This window comes from Varanus komodoensis, unplaced genomic scaffold, assembly GCF_004798865.1.
Source record: "Varanus komodoensis strain SLA01 unplaced genomic scaffold, ASM479886v1 scaffold40, whole genome shotgun sequence".
Lineage (NCBI taxonomy): Eukaryota > Metazoa > Chordata > Lepidosauria > Squamata > Varanidae > Varanus > Varanus komodoensis.
This window is the reverse complement of record NW_025335942.1, coordinates 8,414,631-8,438,335: the sequence shown is the minus strand read 5'-3', so window position 1 is coordinate 8,438,335 and position 23,705 is coordinate 8,414,631. Positions and strand designations below refer to the sequence as shown.

At 44.9% G+C, this 23,705-nt stretch overlaps 1 protein-coding gene across 11 annotated transcripts in view; it reads right to left on the bottom strand.

The window, feature by feature from the left end:
- Nucleotides 1-23,705, bottom strand: part of LOC123029740 (ankyrin repeat and KH domain-containing protein 1-like) — an 84,458-nt gene that overhangs the window by 48,144 nt on the left and 12,609 nt on the right. For 7 of the 11 annotated variants that reach the window (XM_044443006.1, XM_044443004.1, XM_044443007.1 and 4 more), the window contains exons 2-7: nt 21,801-21,956; nt 11,955-12,111; nt 9,303-9,450; nt 8,271-8,418; nt 4,919-5,152; nt 3,086-3,180 (exon numbers count right to left, since the gene is read on the bottom strand). In XM_044443006.1, the coding sequence (XP_044298941.1) occupies nt 3,086-3,180; nt 4,919-5,152; nt 8,271-8,418; nt 9,303-9,450; nt 11,955-12,111; nt 21,801-21,956 (938 nt within the window). The remainder of the gene's footprint in view (nt 1-3,085; nt 3,181-4,918; nt 5,153-8,270; nt 8,419-9,302; nt 9,451-11,954; nt 12,112-21,800; nt 21,957-23,705) is intronic. The other 4 variants (XM_044443012.1, XM_044443014.1, XM_044443015.1 and 1 more) reach the window with 2 other exon arrangements.

The window sequence follows — 23,705 nt, the reverse complement described above, 5'->3', positions numbered from 1 at the left end:
TTCCTGTTGCCAGGCTGAGAAGGTTGTCCTGGATGGTCAGGGGGATGTCCAGGTGTTCTGTGTGGATCGTCCAGCATGCGGTAGGTGCGGACAAGCCATGGTTCCAGGGGTCTCACAAAGGGGACCACTGCTACTGTCAGGGCCATGATGCCAAGAAGACTTTGGGTCTGGTGGGCTGTGGTGGTCATTCACGTGCAGAGACTGATGGCCAACTTGGTAAGCGCAGCTGCTCTGGAAGCCGGGAGGAGAGCCTTTGCCAAAAGTGGACTGGAAAAGGAGAACAGATGCGTTCTAGGTGATAAACCGATTGATGCCTCCGAGTCCCCCATCCCACTTTGGTACCAAGAACAGAAGCCTCCAGGGAGGTCAGAATGATGGATTCTCTCTAAGGTCCCCTTGGACAGCTGCACCAGGGATGGGGGCCGGCTTCATATGGAACCAAAGGGCAGGCAGGTGTTGAATTCAATCCAGTAGTCTCTTTCACAATGGACAGGATGCACGAGTCGGATGTTACTGATTCCCACGTAGGGAGGAATCGGGCGAGGCACCCATCCAAAGTGTTGCAGTGGGGGTCCCAACTGGCGGGAGCTGTGTGCAGTGGCCGTTGCCCCGCTCTGGGCACTTGGCACGCCTCCCTACAGTGGGTGTTGGGTGTCACACCTCCCGTGCTGGGCCTTGGGGGACTTTCAGTGTAGGTCCTCCTCTGCTGCCAGAGGGATGGGACCCCAAACCACCAATGTGGCCTGGCCACTGGAAACCCATGCACCATGATGTTGTCCTGTCTTTTCATAGCGAGCCCATCCATGCAGCTGTGAATCCAAGAGGCCTTCCTTGTCAACGAGGGGGTCCTCAGTGCGGGGTAGGGTCTCCTGCAGATGTCCCATGGAGGAAAACCAAGCATGTTGGCTGATGGCCCCAGCATCGATCACGGTCTTGGCGCTGCAGTCGACGTGGCGCCTGGCTGCGGCGATCTACTGGCAGGCAAGCCTGGAGGTCTCTGTCCAGAACTCCTGGGCCAGGTCTGTCTTAGCATGGGCAGGTGTTCACTCATGGCACCACTCTTGTCCCACAGGAACACCTGCTATAGGACAGTGGTGGCCTCATAATTGGTGACCAGAGACTGAGGGCTGAGGCCAGATTAACTCACCTCACCCTCCCATCCAGCTGGCAGACTCCACAGCCCACCAGTGCCACGCACTCCCTCTGCCGGGTCCCCTGTGCAGATTCAACTATTACCAAACAAGGCCGTGGGTGCTGGAAAAGGAACTGGCTCTTGAGATTACGCCAAGTGTCTTGATGCCAATGCCTGAGGTCCGGGAGCAGTGTGAGTCCCCCATCCTGCTTCGATAACATGAAGTACCAAGAGCAGAAGCCTCTGGTGAGGTCAGAATGACGGATCCTCTCTTAAAGTCCCCTTGGACTGCAGCACGTCAATAGGGATGCCATTGGCGAGATAAGTGGCATATAAATGTAATAAGTAAGTAAGTAATACATGACGCGGCAGGCAGGCTGGGGATCTGGTGGGGCTGTCTCTGAGTTTCCCTTCTGATGCTGATGTGGCACAAGCAGCGTCCTCTCCAATGTCAAGGATTACGGCTGGATGGAGGGCAAGGGCCAGTGGATCCTCGGAGTTGAGGCTGATGGGGGCTCACACAGCCGCCACCACCACCAAAGGAAAAAGGTGCCGTCTTCTTGGCTGTGCAATTGCTGGACAAACGATCCTGCTGGGGTGAGTGCAGGAGAATCAGGAGCTTCCTTGCCGCTGATTTGGAGGGGGCGACCCCACCCCATACATCTGGTGGAGCTGGCAACCTGAAGGGCCTTCCTCCAGCAGTCGGCCTTCAGGGGGCCAGCCTGGTGCCTCTGGGCCTGCTTTGGGAAGGCCTGGCGGTGCAAGGCGGCCTTCGCAACACATCCCTGCCCCAGCCAGGGCAGGCAGAGGGAGTGGCCATTGGAGGGAGGGAGCCCACTGCTGCAGCGGGAGCAGCTCCTGAACACCGCTGAGGACTCCATCGCAGCAGACGGAGAAGGCAAGGAAAGAACAAAGGCAAGGGCAACATGGGAAGAGACAGAACGGGGTAGGAAAGTGAGCCGTTTGCACAGGAGATAAAAACTGAGCAGGCTGGAGAGGAGAGTTTGCAGAGTTTGGTCTCCTTTGAGAGGAGAAAGGACAAGAAAGCAAAGGAACACGGGGTGCTCAAATGAGGAGAGAAGCACTTCTTGATCTGGGCACAGCAGCAGGTGAAAGGAAACGAAGGGATGGGAGGCTCTCCCAAGTTCTCCTGGAACAGGAAGGGGAGGGGATCCCGCCCCACTGAAGTCTTGGCTACAGAAACTTCCTGACAAAAGGCCCTGCACAGACACAAAGATCTGTATGCGTGATGCAGAGGCCATGAAGAACTATCCTTACAGGTTTTGTAAGCTGGACAGCTGGTGATCAACCAATAACTCAATTCATTCTACTATAACTAGGGTGGGGAACCTGAAGCTGGCATGCAGCCCCTGGTATAATTTCATTCAGGTCAAACACAGAGTTCTTCTAGCTGGGGTAGCACAAAGAAAATGGGAGGAAAGGAGGATGTATTATGCAGTCCAGTGCAGTATCACTGGCCGGATCGTTCCCCAGACTTCTTCTGTGGGTCGACAGCCCTTCATAGGAAAGCCCTTTCCCACTTTGGTGATCTACCACCCATGATGTAACATCAGGCCCAAAATTACTACAGCATCAGACTGTCCATCTTCGGAGCAGGAAAGAACAGCATTCCCTCTCTCTTTCCGACTCTTACAGGTTACGGTTAAGATTACTCCTGCTGAGTTAAGAATGCAGCTGCTGAGAACCCTTTCCCACCCAAATTCTACCACACTAGAAGATAGCACTAGACTCCCTTCTCCATGCCAACACAGAGATCATTGTGGTGCGTGCATGAAAGCAGGTTATTTTAAATGAACCTGCAAGTCTAACGATTTGCAGGTATAACCCTGTACAGACATTTTTCTCCGTATTTTCTTTAAAAGACTAGAGAGGGAAGAGCCAGGTTCTTTGGTTTCCTTCACCAAATCACAGTTTATTCCGATAATCATTTACCATGCAAGCCTCCATTAGAGCTGTGTGCATCTCATCTGTTTTGTGCTCTTGGTCAGCTCCAGCTTCTAGCAAGAAACGAACCATATCTAAGTGACCTTCAAAACACAAAGAGGAAAATCAGATTGCAGTGCTTAATGGCTCAACATCAAAACATCTCAGGGTGTTCATTTGCAACTGATTCTGAGGACAAGTGTGAGCAAAAGTACAATGCTCATGTGGACTGCACAAAATCTAAAATGCAACACATTCTCCACAGAAGATTGGCATGTGACAATTGAGGTTGTCTTCTGCCCATCTTCACCTCAACAGTTTTGCTTTGCTTTATCAGGAACTTTATGCTGACACTGCAGAAAGAGCAGCTACAAAAGCATTTGAAATATATAGCCGGTGGCTTGAATCCAAGAAATGGTATTGTGTGCATGAAACACACTGCTGCTTATGCACAGGGTGGGAGGCATCCCTCTGCAATGGAAGCAGGCCTCTGCTCCAGGCGGTCTCTTGAAACTCAGAGATTTTGGTGAGGGCATCTGAGAGACTTCAGAACAAATGGCTCATCTTTATTCACACAAATGTTACAAGTGTACCCAAAATGGTGATGGAAAGTTCTCCCAAAAGTTGCCCAAGTATATCACAGAGGCCTCCAAATTTGACAGATATGGATGGGGAAACTAGATACGGAAAGGGAAGTTTTACTGCAGAGTGTCCTTCCATTTGGAGTGACGAGGTACAGCCTGGTATGCAAGCCTCAGTATATTAATTCAGAAAACAAAATACTTTTTACTTTTAATGACAGAGGACAGAAGAGAAACATTTCTATTAAGCAACCAGAGCGGCCACAAATGTGAATGTTAGCACATCACTGCACACAATAAGGCTGCTGACTTAAGCACCATTAATTGGAAGAGACAGCATCTCAGTAAATATGCACAGAAGCCGATCAAGTGCCTTACCTGAAGAAAGTGCTCAGTGGTAGAAGACACACTTTGCGTGTGAGAGGCCCAGATTCAGTCCCTCACCGCTAAAGGGCCAGGAAAGACTCTTGTGTAGGTCACTGCGGACAATAGGGGCTTAGGCGGACTGAACTGGCGTAATGGCAGTCCTCTGTCTTGCTAGCTCCTTACAGGTTGGAGATCCTGAACCACAGTTACACTCCGTTTGTATCCTTTTCCATCTCAGGAAATATATTATTCTTGAAATGACAAAGGACATGTGAGCAGCTGGGCTAGATCAGGCCACACGCCATTTAGCATTCCTTCCCCAGAGTGGCTAGCCACATGCCTGTGGGACACTCACAAGCAGGCTGGGTACAGAACCACGTCCTCCCTCTCCAGGTCCGCAGGGAATGGCAAAGGGAGGTCCGATGATTCCGTGTGACACGGAGTGTGCTGACGATACAGATTTTACACGTAAAAACCAAAGTTCAATGCCAAAGCAAGATGGAGCTTGCAGTTTAAGGAAGTTCTGCAGTACAAACCAATTTATACACCTGCAAGATTTGTTCTGGATTTTACTGAAGCTATGCAGGCATCAGTTTTGTTTGAGTTTGAGTGTGGGAACAAATTAGTTCTAACATTGTACGGTCATTATTGGTATCGTAAAACTAAGACGCCTACATTTGGTTCCCTGTTTTCGCATCTTCTGAACATTAACGCTACATGGGACATATATCGTGCCTTCACATTATAAATGGTATACGCACAAGTGACACAGCCACAAGCCACCAGGAACCTGCTGGTTAGCATGTATCTGTTCCTGCTTTTACTGAGCCATACCCTGCCTTCCAACAAACAGCGAGTCCTCCAGTTTTCCACACATTCCTTCAAAATGCCGTACCTTTGTAACAAGCAAGTGTAAGAGCACTTTCTTTGAATTCATTAGAGTGAGTGTTGATTCCTGCACCATATTCCAGAAGCACTCTTGCAACCTCAACATGACCTGCACTTGCAGCTTCCATTAAGGGGGTATGCCCATTTTCATTATGATCTTCAATATTCGCACCTGCTTTCAACAGTACTTTGACAATGTCAACAAATCCCCCAGCACAGGCATAAGTCAGTGCCGTGTTCCCTAGAAGAAGAAGAAATATGTCTGTCACAAATTAAACTTTAGCAAATGCAAGATTACGAACAACAATCCATTTTCTGCATTGTTACTCTTTATAGTAGCGCTACCATCCTATGCTCACTTACCTGACCGGAATTCAAATCAAGAGAACTCACTTCTGAGTTGACACACAGAGGACTGCTCTGTGAAAGTCTTAATTTTAAGCAGTTTTTAAAGGGTTACTGGAAATGCTGTGGTGATTCTTACATGAAGCAGCGGCAATGTAGAATCTATCCATGGAAAACAGTTCTCATGATGGCCCCGGGTGGAAAAGGCTGCAGCCACGGGGGCACGAACAGGGAATGCGCTATTCCCACACTGTCAGCACCTGAGGTGGCCAAGCACCCATACCTGGCTGTTAAGCTAAGCCAGACTTTGCAGATGCCTGGCTGTGGGGAATCAGTATTACGAAATCTCACTCTGTGGCAACTGGCCTCCCTAGCCAACGGTCACACGAGGACCAAATTTCCTTAGCTTAACTGAACAAGTTTAGTCCCTTATCTGAGCATTTGGTGCATCGCATGTGATGTAGGAGACCTACAGCTAACTCGGGTAAAGCATCTGCAAGCTGCGTATTTGTAATCCAAGGTGCAAATGAGACACTGGGAAGGTAATGGGGCTGAACATCTTCTAAGGTCTAGATATGAGGAAGAAAGCACACAAGACACCCCTACCTACTTGAGACTGGCCACTGGAATGACTTCTCTTGCTATAAGCACAGTTCAAATGTGGAAGTCATGGCTCTGAACAGAACCACCTCACCTGCCAACAAGAGTCCTTCCAGCTCAGTGCAATGGAGGCATGCAACAACTGACTAAATCCCCCACCACTCAAGAAATGCAGCGATCATGTGACTGAGGCTATGGTATAGAGAATAGAGACACCCATTTCATAACTAGCCATCTTGAGCTCAACTAGTTCTTTCCCTTGGTTGACCCTGAAACAGGGTACTGAGAACCCCAGTCATGAAAGCAAGGCAGGTGGCTGCCCTGTATCTAGGGCTGCAAGTTGCTGCTGCATTCACACATATGGCCTTTATGCTTGCAAGGAGCCTTGATGCAGGAAGCATCCGTAGCTGAAAAGTTCCAGGTGGGACCCATCTCCTCATATACCATACATAGGTTCCCACCGATTCCCTCAGCTTGCTGGGACCAACATTGTGGTTTTAGAACTGAGGAAGAATGTCGGCAATGCAGTAGGTACTGATACCACAACATGCCCAGAACATCTGATCTCATCTCCAAAGTGGGGGTGGCAGTGGGTCGTGTGAACGCACGGAAGACGGCTCAAAGAACTATAGCCAGAGGAAAGCAACCTCTTTCTTCTTCTTGGTCTCTGCACATCACATGCATGGATGATCCACAAACTGATTTGCTGGAGGCGGGTCAGTGTCGCTACTGCGGGATGGGGGCAAGCACCGCCCAACCAGAGAGATCGTTAGTGTTCTGGCTCTAATGACCAAACAACAGTGTTTAATAACTGTGCCCGGCTTGGAGCATACAGCCACTCGAGCCTCCCCAGCTGTGTTCACATGAAAGGGCAAATGACCTGACACAGTCACCATGGTTCGTGTTTTTCTAACCGTGACCCGCCTGACAATCGAGTGGTTTCTCCTGTATCGCGGTTTCCCTCCTTCCTGCTCAGTCCTGCCGCTGCCGGCCTGGCCTCCATCAACGCCGCACAGGGCTCCCTGCCTACGTCACCCGCCTCTTGCGCAACAGTCCACGCAAGCAGGCTAGACAGCTGGACCAGCCCCGCTGCTGCCACTGTTCCAGAGGACTCTGTGGAAAGCTGGTGTGCAGTTGCATGCCATTACCATGGAAACCATGACCCCGGGTTTAGACAATATGACCAGCCATGGAGACACAGAGAAAACACAGAATAAACCATTGTTTCTCCCCATGGTCCCTGAAGATCAAACTCGCCATGGTGAAAATCCAAGACAATATGACAGACCAGCAATGGTAAAAAAATGACCATGGTTTGTTGTGCAGTATGAACCCAGTCCCTGAGCAAAGGCAATTGACATTTCGAATCGAATCGGGGCAATGGGTTTGAGTTCTGCAGGCTTATTTGATAAAAATATAGGCTGTACCACAAACAGACTGTCTATGGGAGATCTGAGGCAGTCACTGCCTGTTTGTAGATCAGTACTTCTGGCTTGAGAGTGCAGTATTTGCCAGTTACAGAAACCCAGGAGACTCTTCAGATGAGGTAAGGAGGGAGGGAAGGGCATGTGGCCTGAGAACAGTTATCTGCTGGCTCCGGCCTTTGGTTCTTATCTAGGTATAGAAGAGGAGGATTCTGAAGAATGCTCCCTTCTGGTTCTCTCCCAGGATTCTCTCTCTGCCTCCAGCTGAAAATGCCAACTTGATTCTATTAATGAGCCTGACTTTTAGGCCAGAGGAGGAGGAGGATGCTGGGGACAGAAATGCTTAGTTTTAGCAACTAGATGTATGGTATCAAATTATACAACCTCTGCAAGAGCTCATCCCCTCCATTAACTAAATTGTGTCAATTCCTGAGTATGGAAGAGGATTCTGCAAGATTTTTAAATCTGCAGTATCTTTAAGAATTTAACAGAATCCTCAAAAAAACTGAACAATGACTGATAAGGTGCAAATATTCTGAGAAGTTAATTTGTGTTCTGCCATTTTGATACTGCATTTTATTCTGTACTACTATGCTTCTTTGCTGATGACATTGAAAGTGCTGTATGTACTTGTGTATGTGTTTTAAATCTTTTAATTGCTTTAAACACCTGTTAGCTGCCCGGAGAAAGGTGGCAACTGGGCAGTACAAAAATGCAATAAACAAACAAACAAACAAACTCAATGAAGTGACTGTGTCAGAAGGCAGAATTTCTCTCAAAATGCACAATACTCCCTTCTAAAATATTCTATTTAATATTAATACTACCTGGATTAATTTGACAAGGTTTGTGTGTTCATTAGTCAAGCTTATTGACCCTACTTTTCTCTAAACACTGTTTATTTATTCTCAACAAGAATCTCCTCCCACAGGACCTGCAAGAAATGAACCGGGGCCCGCACCCACTGTTTGGTCACGCGTCATCCCGTACCTGTTGAAGACTGGGCGTTGACATCAGCGCAATGGACAAGTAGCAGTTTCACAATGTCCACGTAGCCTCCGCTTGCTGCTGCCATGAGCGGGGTTATATCGCCTTTATTTCCTCTGTCTTCAACGTTTGCATGCATGGCAAGCAATACCTGCACACATTCAACAGATGTTTACATTGCATTGACGTTAGTATTGCACTTTCAAATGCTTCTCTGTGAATCAGTGCGCCGGTTCACACATCACAGTAAGCCACTGTGGATCAGTTAACCCATGGTGCTCTGGAACACATGCCAGCCACTGCTCAACCCGTAACACCAAGGTCTGCGTGACACAAGCTGTACCCCGCCCCCTAAATGCAGACGACCTGCATATTCAAAACTGCAGCCAGAGTAAGGGCTGCTGGAGCCTCATGGATCAATTAACCCATAGCACCTCATCACGATGGGCAAACTGAGTCATGAAGTTACACGAAGGGTTATTTAACTGTGCTGGCCCTACTTACAATTTAAGAGGCAGACAAATCAGCAAGTAAGGAGATAAAGAAGGCATGAAGTAAGAGAGAGTTAGTGAAACCAGACAAGGAAGAGAAGAGTGTGGAAGAGAAACATAACAGTTCATTAAATAAGACTATCAATGTTGCAGCTATGAAATTCATTAACTCCCAAGGGCATAAAGAAATTGCCCTGATTAACAGTCAGGTGGCAAATTCCATCTAATGGCAATCATGCCACTCAATGCTGGTGTTTATTCCAATTTTTATATTCCACCTTTAAGGATAAAATCCTATCAAGGCAGCTTACAATAAAACAGCAGTAATCAAAACCATGTAAACATGGTATCAAAAATCACTTCAGGGTTTGTGAGAAGTTTTAGTATGAAGGGACTGATATCAATGTTTCATGGAGAGCACATCTATGCTACACCCACAGCTTAGAGTTGTCCTTTAAAGTTGAAATGAAATACAAGAACTAAGGTACGTGTCCACAGAAGCCCTCACACAGGAGGGAAGTTTAGGTAAGTATCCCTCACTCACTTGTGCCAACTCATAATACCCAGCTGAACATGCCAAGCAAAGCAGACTTTCCCCTTCTTCTGTATGTTCATTTACACTTCTGCCTTCATCCAGCAGCTTTCGGACAGCATTTACATCCCCATCTGAGCAAGCTTCTGCCAAACTGCGACTGAAAGATAATATTTTCAGTAAATTGACATTATGAAAATTATCTGAAGTAAATTACCAATGACACCTCTTACTGTATACATCAGACAGCTGATGTCCTTTGAAGATGGATTAATGCAAAAAAAAAAATTTTTTTTAACTGGGTAAATTAGCAAATCTCATTGTGCACAAACAGTATTTTCCCACTGAGACTATCTCTAAGGGGAGACTTTATATATCAGAACATTTAAGAGAACTAAAGCATTGTAAAAACCTTGGAAGTTTCTACGGGGAAGATAAAGGGTTTAAGACTTGATCTTTAAAAAAACCCTATAATACATTCAAAATATTCAAAGCTTAAATAGATATACAACTATATCATCAACCACTTGATTTTATGTAACAATATGGTAGCTCGAAGGGCAGAGCCGGTAGGACAGAGCTTTAACCGGGATAAGGGCTGCACTAACTGTTTAAAAGGGAAGGACTGACTCTTTTTGAGATGTTTTTTGAGATCTGGGTTAAGGAAGAGATCCTGGAGAAATGTGGAGTATGGCTTTGCATTACCATTTTGGCAAAATGCTATAAAGCAAATATGTATCTTCCAGATAACTGGATAAGCAACATGGTTATGGGGTGACCTTGACAGAAGGTATGATGTAGCAAGTATACAAATCCTACGGGGATATGGTATAGATTTTTAAAAATGAAAAAGGCACACTACTTTCACCACTTTAACCTGATTTTATTTATTATATTTATATCCCACCTTTTTTTCAAGGAACCCAAGCCGGCTTACATCATTCTCCAGCTTATCCTCACAACAACCACCCTGTGAGGACTTCTGGGGGAATGGCGGCTTGATGAAGCTGCAGTGCATGTTGCTGCTGTCTACTTCATCATGTTTGGGTGACTATAAATCACCCTGAGGGACGTTTACCTTTCTAAATGACAGCTGAGCATCAAGACTCTTGGTCTACAGCTCCGATTACATCGAGATGACCTGATAAGGTAAAACTGGAAACAGTTAACCAAGATGACCCCCACACCCATACCTACTCCTTCTCCTTTATTTTAGCTTCTATTATTTCTTTTTATATTATGTCATTTTCTTTGCAAAGGGAGTAACACACCAATTTGATACAGCTTGCACTCTTAAGACATTTTTGTTTGCATATTTTGAAGGAATTCTGAAGTGGATAATCTTTTGTTGATAGACGGTGTCTCATTTGCAAAGCTGTTTAATGTCTCTGCTCTAGAACTAAGAATTACGAATACTGTAAACTGACCTTGGTATGAAAATACAAGCTGAGGGAGTTTTTGTGCCTAACCGTGCCTTTTGAATTGAGAAGGAGGTAGTGGCACTTTTGGACAGCTGAGACTTGAGGCTGTGGTTTTGGTTGTGATCCAGATTTTAAGGCATTTCTGTTTCTCTGCTTGGAAAGGACTTTGAAAGGGGTACTCTTCTACTTAATTGTGCAGCTGTAAACCAGTTGATAAGTTTTATCCAAGAATCCTGGACATGACAAAATGACCTGGGCTGAAGCTCACTGCAGTGGAAGAGATGATTCTCTCCTGCTTTGTTGCCATTTTTAAGGGAGTTGCTGGTTGTTTGAGTTGGGCAATTTTTTGTTGTTGCTTTTGATCTAAATTAAACATGATTTGCTCTAAGAAACATATCTCCCTGGTGGGATTTGGGGGATTTTCACTGGTCCTGGTCCCACTTAAGATTAAAAAATAAATAATCCTAAAGAACAAACGTCACGTACTATGGGAAGAACACTATTAGCTCTGCCTACTGCACCCAAAGAAGACTGGAAGCCAAGGCCCCTTGCTATGAAAGCTGAAACAATGCCTCTTAACAGACTAACTCTTCACTTGACCCACATTCTCTTTCTCTCCCCCCACTCATCTTTTGTTTTTTGCTTTTCTTTCTTTCCTTCTTTCTTGACTCTCCTCCCCTAACTCTTCTGCTCTGTCTTTAGTTAAAGACAATTGTAATTTACTTATAGGGATAAGGATCACTACTCAAACTACATAATACTACACATTAACTACTTGGCATGTCCTAAATTGTCTAATTTGAGAAACGCACCATTTCTGAGAACAAGTGTGAAACTGTATGCTTGGATGCTGCATCAATGCACATACTTCAGAAATCAACATGTGGAAATCTGATGCTCCCTCCTCATCACATTATCTGACTTCCTACATCAGTTCTCTATCCAATCTAAAGAATCTAATTTTAGAGTCCCATTCAGAGGTTAATGTTATTAGATTGATTATTACACTTTGGCAGACAAACCGTGCCAGGAGGGGTCTCAAGTGGCATAAGTTAACAGCTGTTTATGCTTCTACCTACACTTCAGAAACTTAAACATAGGCTTATCTATGCTGCTTTACAAGCTGCTAAACCAAGAACAAACAACAAAATGTTCTATTACCTGAGCCATTTTATCACAATGTTCAGCTTTGCAAGTCAAGTTCAGAGAATCAAAATAAGATGTGCACAAACTCAGTACATACTTGTCCACTTGTCCTGCATTGTGATTGTTCTCCGCTCTCATCCGGGTCAATGCAGCAGCAGCTTCATCCAAAGCACAGCTGACAGACGACGTCAGTCTTCGGAGCACCTCAGGATCTGCGAAGGCTTTACCATCGGCAGTGGACAATTTACCAATCCCTTCAGCGTATGTGCGTTCATCAATGAGGTTAGTATGAAAACCACACAAAAAATGCAGAGACACTATTTTAAACTTCAGCCACATGCACTATTAGTTAAAGACATCAGTTACAGACATGCCAGAAAATTAGAAGCTACTCTGCTCCAAAAATATCAGAAGTCTAAAAACGCAAAGCCAGCTTTGGGGTCTGACAATTCTCATTACACTTATTTCTAGTCCTTAGGCTTGTGTAAATCATCATCATTATCATCCTGAATTAAGAATAAAATAGGAGTGAAAAGCTTGATGGCATTTGCAATTGAGAACTTCAATTATTTTAATCACTTTAATAATTAAAGCACAATGCAGAGATTTTGCAAATTTTCAGGTAATTTAAAGGCAAAGGACAAAACACTTGACATTCCTGGATGTAGTGATACAAATTAATTTATTTCTTCAGAAGTGTCACAGATACCTTATTGTGGGCTGTTTCCAAATTTAGTCATACTTTCATTAGATCTTCTGGAATCAATTGCACTTGTTAGTCATGACTAACTCAAGTCTCACAGATGTCAGTATTTCACATTTCATTGGCTTCCATCATAAGGTATGGCTAAGTCTGGCTCTAGTCCTATACTTTTGCTTAATGATCGTGCCAAAATATTTTAACATGTTAGTGGTTTTTTATATTTACTGGTTTCAGATTTTTTTAAATTTTATATAATTTGCTTCTGAAATCCTGAACACAACCTAAAGAGGCAATGTTGGCAAACAAACTATCCATACTTTGTTGCTACATGTGGCTAACATTATAGCTTTCCTGTTAAAGAGTTTCCAAGCAAATATGCTTAGCACACATTTTACTTTTATAACCTTCAGTGAAATAAGGTTTGGACCATCTAGTCTAGAAATACAAAATCTAACATTAATGAATTTGTACTGAAGTCACAGGATAGGCAAATCAGCATGTAGATTAATCATTCAGAATCATTAAAAAGTTAACCACAAGTAAGATTTCATGCCTGCAAAAACCCATTTAGCCCAGTCAAAAAGCCTATTTTGAAACCAACCCTTATTTTTGAAAGTTGTTAAAGCTCAGGGCTCCCCTAAATGGAATGGGCTGTACTTTCTACTTTCCCCAGCACCATGAGGCTCAAGATTTATTTTTATGTATAACCCGCCTTTCTCACATTGTGGCACTCAAGGTGGCTACACGAGGACAATGAGGACTGTCAGGTCCAACCTTAAAACCTAGAAGTCCTCCCTACAAAGGGACTGATGCACCCACCAAGCCCTTTTGCAAGCGGGTCCTCTCACAGCTTTGACCTGTGTGACCGTTTGCTTTTGATAGCTGCCAAGTGAAAGCAAGTCCGTTCTTTGAAGCCTGGCTTGGTCAATGTCCTCAAGTGGTGTCTTCTTTGACAGCAGAAACTTACCAGGACATTGATCAGCAAGACTGCATTTTTGGCAGTCAGGAGTTATGTGCTTGTGAGTTGCAAACTACCACCACCAACCCCCTCATGGGAACATGTATGCGCATTCCTGATGGAAAGACAATAAAAGGGTGGCAACCATATGTCTGCCCTACATCTCTCTTTCCCGTATTTTCTAGGATGGAAAACCCTGGCTACATGGAATGCCCCGGTTAACCAAGCAGACACGTGCGAGGAGAAAGGACTCCTCCTGACTCCTACAGGCCTCTAACAGCAGTGATGCAAAGCTTTAGAAGCATAGTTCACTGTATGTTTTAGGTCAATGACATCTTACGGCAACTTCACAGCTACATCACTGTCATCAGAGGGCTCAAAGTGATGGCGAAAGGACAGCTCTTCAGAAACAAGGGAAGCATAATGCAAATGCAGCCCTTCGATCTCCCTCCCACACCTTTCAAGAAAAAGCTTATCTTGCCCTTACGTGGTCTCTAAGAGGGGCGAGCTGCACTGGCAGAGCTGCAGCAGGCAGAGATGACGACGACAACTTGCCTAATCGTTTGCTTCCCTCACCTGTCTTCGGATCAATATTGGTACAGAGATCTAGCACCTGATGTGAAAAACGACTGCTAGCTGTCACTGCTGCAGAGGTGCTGCCTTCCTGAAGTCACCCTTTTTGTTCAGGCTAGGTACCAGGGTCAAGCTTCCAGGCGTGGACCCTACTGACAGCTTGCATAAAGAGCAGGCAACACAGTATGCACCTTGTGTGCTTGACTACAATGCCCAGAAGCCTAAGCCAGCCTGCCAAATGGTAGGGGATTGTGGGTACTGCTGTCCAATATATCTGTAGGGCACTGGGTTTCCCATAACTGCTCTACCTCAGTTAATGAAACATCTAAGATGTACATCACACTGCAACATTTATTTCAGGCTGTTCTACAAATGTTAGTGACCTCTTTGCATAATGCAACAATGATGCCAATAGCACCAAATAATTTTTGGGAGGCGTTGCATTAAATTTCCAAGGGGCCATTTCAGTATTGCCCAAGCTAGAGACTCCCGATGCTGCAAATCCCTTGACTGCTACAGGGCTAAGAAAATAAGATGGCTAAAAGTTGGAGCAGTGCAAACCTGCACATGAGGGAATAGCCATCGGGATGATGAGTTGCTCGAAAGGTTTTCTAAACCATCCTATTTCACCAACAGGATACGTAAAGCGATCATGTAGGCATTCTCTGGGGGAAGGCATCTGAGGCAACACTCTCGTCTGAAGACGCCCTCTACTTTCACTTGTGCCAGAGAGATTAGTAAGCACATACACATGCCAAAGCTCTTACTTGGGCCATTGGCGGATGTACTAGGACCTTTACAACTGCGTGTTGTCGGTACTGCGCAGCATGTCGGTGCACACTACTCAATCACCACAACCTGGTTCCCTTTCCAAGCAGAAGTAACTAAACAAAACGCAGACACTCATAATTTACTTATGATATGCAGACCAGGAATTCTGGCTTGTCCATCCTCAGATAATCCAGAGCCATAAGCCATGCTCTGTTGCTGGCCCAACTGGCCCAGACCTTGCTTACACGAAAGACTGTCTTTTTCTATTTTACTACATTTTATGCTGCCTTTCCATTCCACATGTAGCCACCAAAGGTTTGATTGATACCAACAGATTGGATTATATTGGTGCTTTTTTCACTAGGCTGACACTTGCCCTGGACACAAAGAGATTGGCCAGAAGTTCAGTTTCTGCAAAACACTGCAGCTGGATTACTCACGAAGATGAGATGTTCAGTTTTAAAGCGGCAGCCTTGCTGTGTTGAAGCAGCTACTGTGGCTTCTGTTCCATTTCCAAGCACAATTCAGCTTGGGAACAGCTAATAAAATGGACCACAGGCTCTCGCATGAATCTGCCCAGGTGCTGAGGGCCTCTTCTTCAGGTCCTCCTTCCTTTGGAGGAGAGGGGAGCACAACCCAAGTTTGGGGCCCTTCAGTGGTGACGCCCATGTTTAGACTGCCTCCTTAATGAAATTTGTCTGACATCAACATCCTTTCAGCATCAGATGAAAACCTTTTCAATGTATGTTGTAGCATCAATGTCCTATCCTTACTCTTCTTTTAGCTTAACTTTACATTTTAACAACTTTGTTGGCTTGCTACTGTTTTTTATCTATTGTATTTATTTTTACGTATTTTACTTCTATAGCGTCCAATAGCCAGTATTTATCTCAAGAGAACCCTCAGGCCACATGCTTGCTCTGTCAGGTGGAATGCAATCCCACTTAGAACTCCCTCTCTCTGGCCAGAAGAACCACCGAGCAACAGCACCTCCACCTTGTTTAGACTGAACTTCAGCTTATTCGCCCTCGTCCAGTCCACTGACACCACCTGACACTGATTTAGCTCATTCACAGGCTCACCTGAAGATGAAAAGGAGAATGCTAGCAACATACTGACAGCAACACTCAAAAACACCTGTAAGCACTATTTAAATATTTTGTGTAGGTGTCAAACAGCATGGAGGCCTAAACGAACCACTGTGGAACCCCATATGGAATATCCATGGGGTGAAGCAATATCTCCCAAGGACCATGTTTGGGAGCCAAGTAGGGGCAAAACCACTGCAAAGGAGTGTCAACAACTAGAAGTGGCTGGATGGAACAATCAATACATGGATCCAGAGTTGGCTACAGAATCAGACTCAAAGAGTGTTTAGCACCTTCGCAAACCAGGGAGAGGCAATGGACGGGGTACCACTGGGATCAGTGTTCTTCAACAGTTTTATTAATGATTTGGAGGAGCAAACGCAGGAAATGCTTATCAGATCTGCAGATGACATAAAATTGGGTGGGACAGAAGAAACAAAATTCAAAGTGAGCTTGATAGGTTGGAGTGCTTGGCTGAAAGTAACAGGATGGAATTTGATCTGGACAAATGCAAAGTTCCACACCCAGGAAAAAGAAATCAAATGCATCCATCCAAGATGGGGAATACTGGGCTCAACAATGCTACAAATGAGAAGGATCTTGAAATTGCTGCAGTGCAGAAGCTGAATATGAATCAACAATGCGATGTGGGTGAAAAAAGGGCAAATGCTATTTTGGGCTGCATTAATTGAAGTATCACTTCCAAATCACAAGTAGTATTAGTTTCCCTCTAAGAAGTACAGCTTAGGCCTCCTCTTGAATATTGCATCCATTTCTGGAAAACACTGTTTAAGAAATATGCAAACTGGAAAAGATTCAGAGCAGGGCAACCAAGCAAAGCCTTTTGAGGAATGACATATGGGCACATTTAGAGAAGACAAAGCTGAGGGGAGCTATGAAAGCACTTTTCAAGTACAGAACAGGTTCCCTTCTTGATCATGCCAGCAAACAGGACATGGAATAATGGGCTCAAATTACAGGAAGCCAGCTTGCAGCCGAACATTGGGAACATTCCAGGAGTATTAGAACAATATGACAATGGAACCTGTTACTTAAGGGGGTAATAGGCTCTCCCACACTGGAGCCATTCAAGATACAGCTGGACAGTCATCTGTTAGGGATGCTTTCACTTGTAGGCCTGCACTGAGCAGAGAGCTGGACCTGATGGCTTTACTGGCCTCTTCCAATTCTGCTCTTCTATGGTTCTATGAAGAATCCCCCACTCCCAGCTCAGACAATCGCCCCTGAAGGATCTAACAAAAGTCACTAAGAGATCAAGGAGAATCAACAGCATCAGACTCTCTCTTCCCTCCCCGGTATCCACTGCATCCTCTGGAGAAGATGGTCAGGAGAGTAAAGAGGCAGGAAAACTTGACCGGCGCTGTGGCACGAGAGAGGAGGAAAGCTATTCTGGGAGTCCCTGAAAGCCAGTAGACAAAGAAAGTCAGCTGGTGAGGTCTTTGCAGTAGAGTTGGCAGCTTTGGAATACAGGTGGCTAAAAGAACTGCTTCTGTATCACACAGGCTTCAGGATGGTAGTCTGCCCTGTGCTGAATCCAGCAGAGCAGAATCTGTGGCGCAGGACACCCCCCCAAGTTTGTAGAATACTTAGCATACTGGAGGGACAGAAGAGGTAGACTGCCTGTCCCCGTCTGATAATGGCAAATGGGAGCAGTCCCTCCGTTGCTCGAATCCTGTGGTTTCAGTATGACAAACTAGAGATGAAGCAGGTGGCTGCTGGGCGACCAAGAAGAGGGTCAGGCAGGAGGTGGCAAGCCCCAAATCTCCCATTCCAGTACTGAGGCTGATGTGGGTTCAGGCCCTGGTACCAACAGGCCTAATTCCAGAGCAATCGTGGCTGGCATCTCCTCCCTGGCCAGATCCAAATGATGCCCCTTGGAGTACCATTTGTTTGGCACCAGAAGGGTCCGGCAACTCAGCTGCTTGACACTTTTGGCCAACTTCTTAGCCCTTCTCAAGGGCAGGGACTTCCCCACAGTCAGCAGCAGCTTGAGCACTTGCCCCCAGAGGCACGAACTGAGGTGAGGAGGCAGCCTCAGAAGCGGGCAGGTGGGCAGGCTCCAGTGCCTTATTCCGTGGCTCTGTGCGAAGGCGGCCCGCACAGAGCTTCCCAACTTGCTTCATGAAGGCCATACTTTGTGGACACTGGCTGACCTGATGCTCCTTGCCAAGACAGAGCAGGCGGGGTGCCTAACTGCTGATGAGAGCTTGGTACCACATTTCACCCATCTGCAAAACGCTGCCTTAGATGTTATCATTAATTTGAAGGATGAGAAGGAAGAAATAGGAAAAAGTAAGATCAGCAGGGTGTAGAACAGACAAAGGGAAGATTAAGAGGATTTCCTTTTGCCGGGGTTGGAGGGTAAAGAAAAAATGGGTTAGCAGTTTGATGATAAAGACAGAAAAAGATCAGGGTCTAACTATATAGAGGAGTGTTTTTAGGAATAAAAGGTTGAGGGGGCAAATGCTCAAAGCTCATGAGCAAGGACAAAGAGGATCTTCCTGAGGCACCAATGAGGGAGGTCAGAGAAGAACTGAGGGAATGGGCGGGAACATGTACAATGGACACTGGGGTGAGGGAGGGGTTTTCACCAAAACACTCCTAGCCGCAAAATCTTCTTGACAACAGGCTCCACAGGGACCGCAGGAAAAAGCATGGGCCTAATATGCAGGCTTGGGAGAAGCCTGCTGGTGAAGGCTGCCTCCATGTTCCTCCTGCCCTGCAGAGCAGCTCTTGTCTCCCATTTTGGCGGGATCTCTGCCACATTTTCAGACGGGGAGGAAAGGTGGGCAAGGCACAACCAGGATACTCAGTCTGGGTGGTGCAGGTCCCCTCCCACCCCTGCTACAGCCTCAGAGAAGCAGCTGTGAGTTGGTTCTTTTTGCCCCAGCTGGGTGGCTGGCTCCAAGTCCTAGCCTCCAGTGTTGCAGCAGGATTGCACAGATTAATTTGTGTCTTTAGGTTTACACGGCTGGCAGTCCTGAAGCGCAGCATTCCTTATTTCCAGGGTATTTACTGAAGTGTTTACACAGCATTGCCACTTTTTAAAAATACCTCTATCCAGCCTTTGTGCTAAAATGCTCGAGGTAGCTCACGACCAAGCACTCCAATGGCGGCAAACACCTCTGTGCTCTGCTCCACAGTTGCTTGGGAGTATGACATTTAGCGTGATGGTGCCTGCTACGTAGAATAATCTTCTGACATTAGACATGTGCCAAGACTTTTAAGTTTTAGGCAGGTGCTGCAGACCTAGCAGCGTAAGCATCTTATTTTCCTATAATGTAGTCTACATATTGGCCTATCTGTTTTTATGAATTGTGTACGCTATTTGGAAACATTTCAATTCAAGAGTTTATAAATAAACTCAGCATTAACATATCAATAAAAATTCAAGCTAAAAACAAAAAGCTACCATATAAAACAATTTAAAACAATTCAAATATTCACCAAGAAGGTTTCAAAAACCATCAGCATGGCAAATAAGAAAGGCCTTTTCCTAGCAATGGAAAGTCCCCAATTATAGGGAGCGATGAGCCCATCCAGGAAGGAAGGCGGGTGGGCGGGCGTGCTGAAGTTTATGCTGCGGCTGCTGGTTATGCCACACTGCTCTATGTATCTGCTGCAAATATGCCAGAACACTCCCATCAGCAGCCTATTCTGCATCCCCTCGCACTAAGGTCATGCCCAAGACAGTGACCTGCTCAAGAACTATGGACACCCCAGTCATTTCAGGGGCAAACCAGCATTTTTTCCCCAAGCACCAACCATGGTGGGGGCTACTTATTATTTATGCATTAGATTTATATCCTGCCTTTTTTCTTTCTCTTTTTTTTAAAGGACTCAGAGCAGCTTATATCATTCTCCTCCTGCTGCTCTCATCTTATCCTTACAACCACCCTGTGAGGTAGATCAAGCTGAGAGTCTGTGACTGGCCCAAAGTCACCCAGTGGGCTCCATGGCTGAGTGGGGACTAGAACCCAGATGGTCCCAGTCCCGTGCTCTTAACCACTATGTCACACTGGCTCTCTTATAGCCTACAAGTTGCCATCCCTGCTACAAGGCATGCAAACCTTTGGGGATTATCCTCAAGCTACAAACTGATGGCCAGGGACTCTGTGAATAATCTCTAACAGTAGCCGAACTGAAATATTCAGTGAGGAATCAGTAAAATGCAATCCATGTCATTTAAAATTACATTGAAAGCTTTAGTCAGAAATTACTTTTACTGGGTTGCTTGTAAATTTTAAGTTATGACTCAACTGCATACAGTTTCCTTACACTCCTTCCTCTGAACATTTCAGTTCAACTACTATTAAGAGAGATTTATAGAGCAAGTGAATTAAAAGATAACAAAAGTCTTTTTTGAGGGGGCAGTTTTACAAAGTCAAACAAACATACGAAGGCATCAATAAATTTAGGGCACTACAGTATTTTCTAGAGGACCCATTTCACCACTAAACACAGCTCAACGGTTGCTGGTACAGGATGGCTGATAGTCTGAAAAGAAGTCTTAAACAAAAGATGGTCCTTTTAAACACCCAGCCCCAAGCCATTTAGGGCTTTAAAAGTCATATTCAGCACTTTTGGATTGGACCCAGAAGGTGACTGGAAGTCCATGAAGCCAGAGCAGCAGCCTCCGCAGGCTCCCAATCTCTGGATCCAGTCAGCAATATTGCAGCTTTGCACTTTTCAAAAGCAGCCCCATGTAAACAGCACTGTAGCAATCCACTTTCTGGTGCCACTTAAGCATGGCATCAGAACCAGAATCATGGATTGTGAGTGAGAAGAAACAACAATGTTTGGATTAAAATATGCTAACCTGAAACCCAGGTTATGCACCAGGTTATGCACACCCAGGATGTGCTATATCAGAAAACTCCTTTATATAATGCCCCCAACCCAAATATGGTTTGTATGTCCTACAGTCACCTTTTCATTCTGTATTTTTGGGCAGGGGCTACGGTACAGTGAGGAAGACACTATGGGTTGTCAGTTCTGCACTCATGATATAAAGCTAATGCTCAATTTTTTAATCTCCTCTTCTCCTGAGCAGAGGAGAGAGAATGAGGCTAAAGCTTACACAATTCCCACAACACCAGTTTAGTGCTAGGCCTGAATTATGTATATGGTCTGATCAAAGCTGGAAGTCAGAGAATTGAGAAATTTAAGTCTTTATTTCCCATGCTTCAAAACATCTGAGTCAACTCATTATACCACCATCCCATTTTCCATGAGATAATCTATAACCTAATATTGAGGGACAAATTCATATATTGTGCTGATTCTTGCCTTCTGAATTTTTTTTTACTTCTCCTATGATCTATTTTTTGCCTGTATACTACAAATATCTCCAATCACCAATGCCCAAAATTATTTATTACCACTAAGCACTTTTATCCAGATAAATGGGAACATATTTATGTCCTGTCATTCTATGTACCTTTATCATACTTAATTCTGAAGCGAACATTTAAATGCATGCACCTTTAGGAAATAGGTTCCATGGCAAACATTCCAGTTTCAAGTAGTTTAAATCCCTAAACTTACTATCATTAATATCTGAAGCACTATTCTAGAGTAAAATCTCTACAAAGCTTTGCAGATTAGCAGGTTACTATATCTTAGATTTAGCATAGCAGTCGTAAACTCTCTGAAGTGTGTTCTTTAAATCAAAAACAAAAAAGCTCAATTCTAAAAATTAAATTTGTGGTTGACATTTCCGCTTCAAATAGTTAATGTGCCAATGCAAAGTGACAGCGGTTCTTTCAAGTTAAAATCAATAGTTCTCTCCAAAAGGAAAAAAAAAAGTCAAACAGTAAAAGAAACTACCTGCTGCTTCCAGCAAGGCTTCTAGTCTTGCTTGTGTTTCAGGATCCACTGTTCGTAAATCTGCTCCTTCAGCAGCACTTGACAAAAATATCTCAGATGTTGTTTTAAGCACCGGGTTATCCAGATCTTCTTGGTCCAAAATAAAAGATTCAACCTATTTGGAGAAACAAAAGTTAATATGTGTATTCAAAATCAAGAATAAAGCTGGGAACTATTATGCCAAGACTAAACATTTGAGAGCTGATTCATGGATTATCTCAGTACAAATGTTACTGGAGCGTGCAATTTCAGATCCAACCCTGTTAGATGAACAAGTGTACAATTACTTTCAACAGAATGCCCCTTATCATTTTAAACCAATCTGTAGATAAAAATGTAGACTGCTGCTGACAGCTGAACTTGCCAAGGGTTGGTCCCTCCTAGGGGTGCAGGCCCAATGATCCCTCCATGGAATCACAGCGGCTCTGACCAATGACCAATCGACTGCAATTTGAACATCAACTGTTCCAGGTGGACAGTTTCCCAGGCAAAGCAGGGCTTTGGGTGGCAAAGCTATGCAGAACTAAGTGGAATTTACCACAGAGTACGTGTTCATGAAATTGTAATATACTTCATATTTTCCTCAGAAAAATAGGTAAAACAAACCTTCATACAACTAAAGATGGAGGGAAATACAATGCAACTGTATCTAGTTTAGCAACCTTACAATAAATGATTTCTAATCTACAGCATGCCTTCATCAATATCAATATATAGGACTTGTTAAGGCTAGATGGAGTCACGGAAGCAGTCGGTGTGAGCTTAGGTGGACTCCGGGGGATGGTGGAGGACAGGAAGGCCTGGAGGAATGTTGTCCATGGGGTTGCGATGGGTCAGACAAGGGATTCGCAACTAACAACAACAAACTAGAAATGTTCATGAAGAACTGCCAGTTTTCAGATTATTATAATAGTATAACATTATGCTGAACTTTCATCAAAGTCTAAGTTATTAGGTCCGGACAGTCCACAACGCCTATTACTGGAGTCAAGCTGGGTTCACAGAGCAAGCCAACCCACACGCAAGGTGTGAGGCTAAGCAGAGTCAAGCCAGGTTAAAATCTGGATCGGAGACTTGAGCGCATGCTTCTGTGATTATTGTTGCAAACTGCCCAGAGGGCTTCAGCTACAGGCAGTACAGAAATATTAATAAAGCAAGTAAGTGTGGGTTCTGTGCTGAGCCATACATTGGCGAAACATGAACTGCTGTATTGCATGAGCCCAGCTACACTAACAAGCCATGGTGTGTTAACCATGCTATGAGCTACCAGTAAAAAGAGTCCATGATTTGCTGTCTGGCTGTGAAATGTGGTTTGCTTGTGGTTAGCAACCTCACATTTCAACTTATACTCAATCCTGGGTGTGGCAGTCATGTTGTGTGAACGTGGTCACAACACGCCTAGCTGCATGTCACGACAGCCCACCATGGCTTAATTTACCCTCTAACCCTTCAACGACCGCTGCTGCCCATGTCTGCAAAATATGGGAAGCCATAGCAAGCCGGGCACCAACAGGCACCATGCAAAAGCAAAACCTGTTGGCACAAGGCACAGTGTGACCGCCCCACTGGAATAATTCAGCTGTGGTCTCAGGTTGGCTGCCATGACAGACAAACCAGATCAATGAGTTTAAATGACTTAAGGAAACATTTCAAAATGCAAGGTCATGGAACACTTGATCCAGTTCAGGGCTACTCTTCTGAGACAAGGATCTTGGCAGCATTACAGTAGATGTTTTGGGCCCAGAGTCTGCTCCTACCTCTGCTTTTGATGAGGATTTGGGAGAAGGAAAACAGTGCATCTTTTCAGAGGTGGTGGGAGAGTATTTTAGGGCAATTATTTCTTTGGCAATGACATTTAAGAAAAAT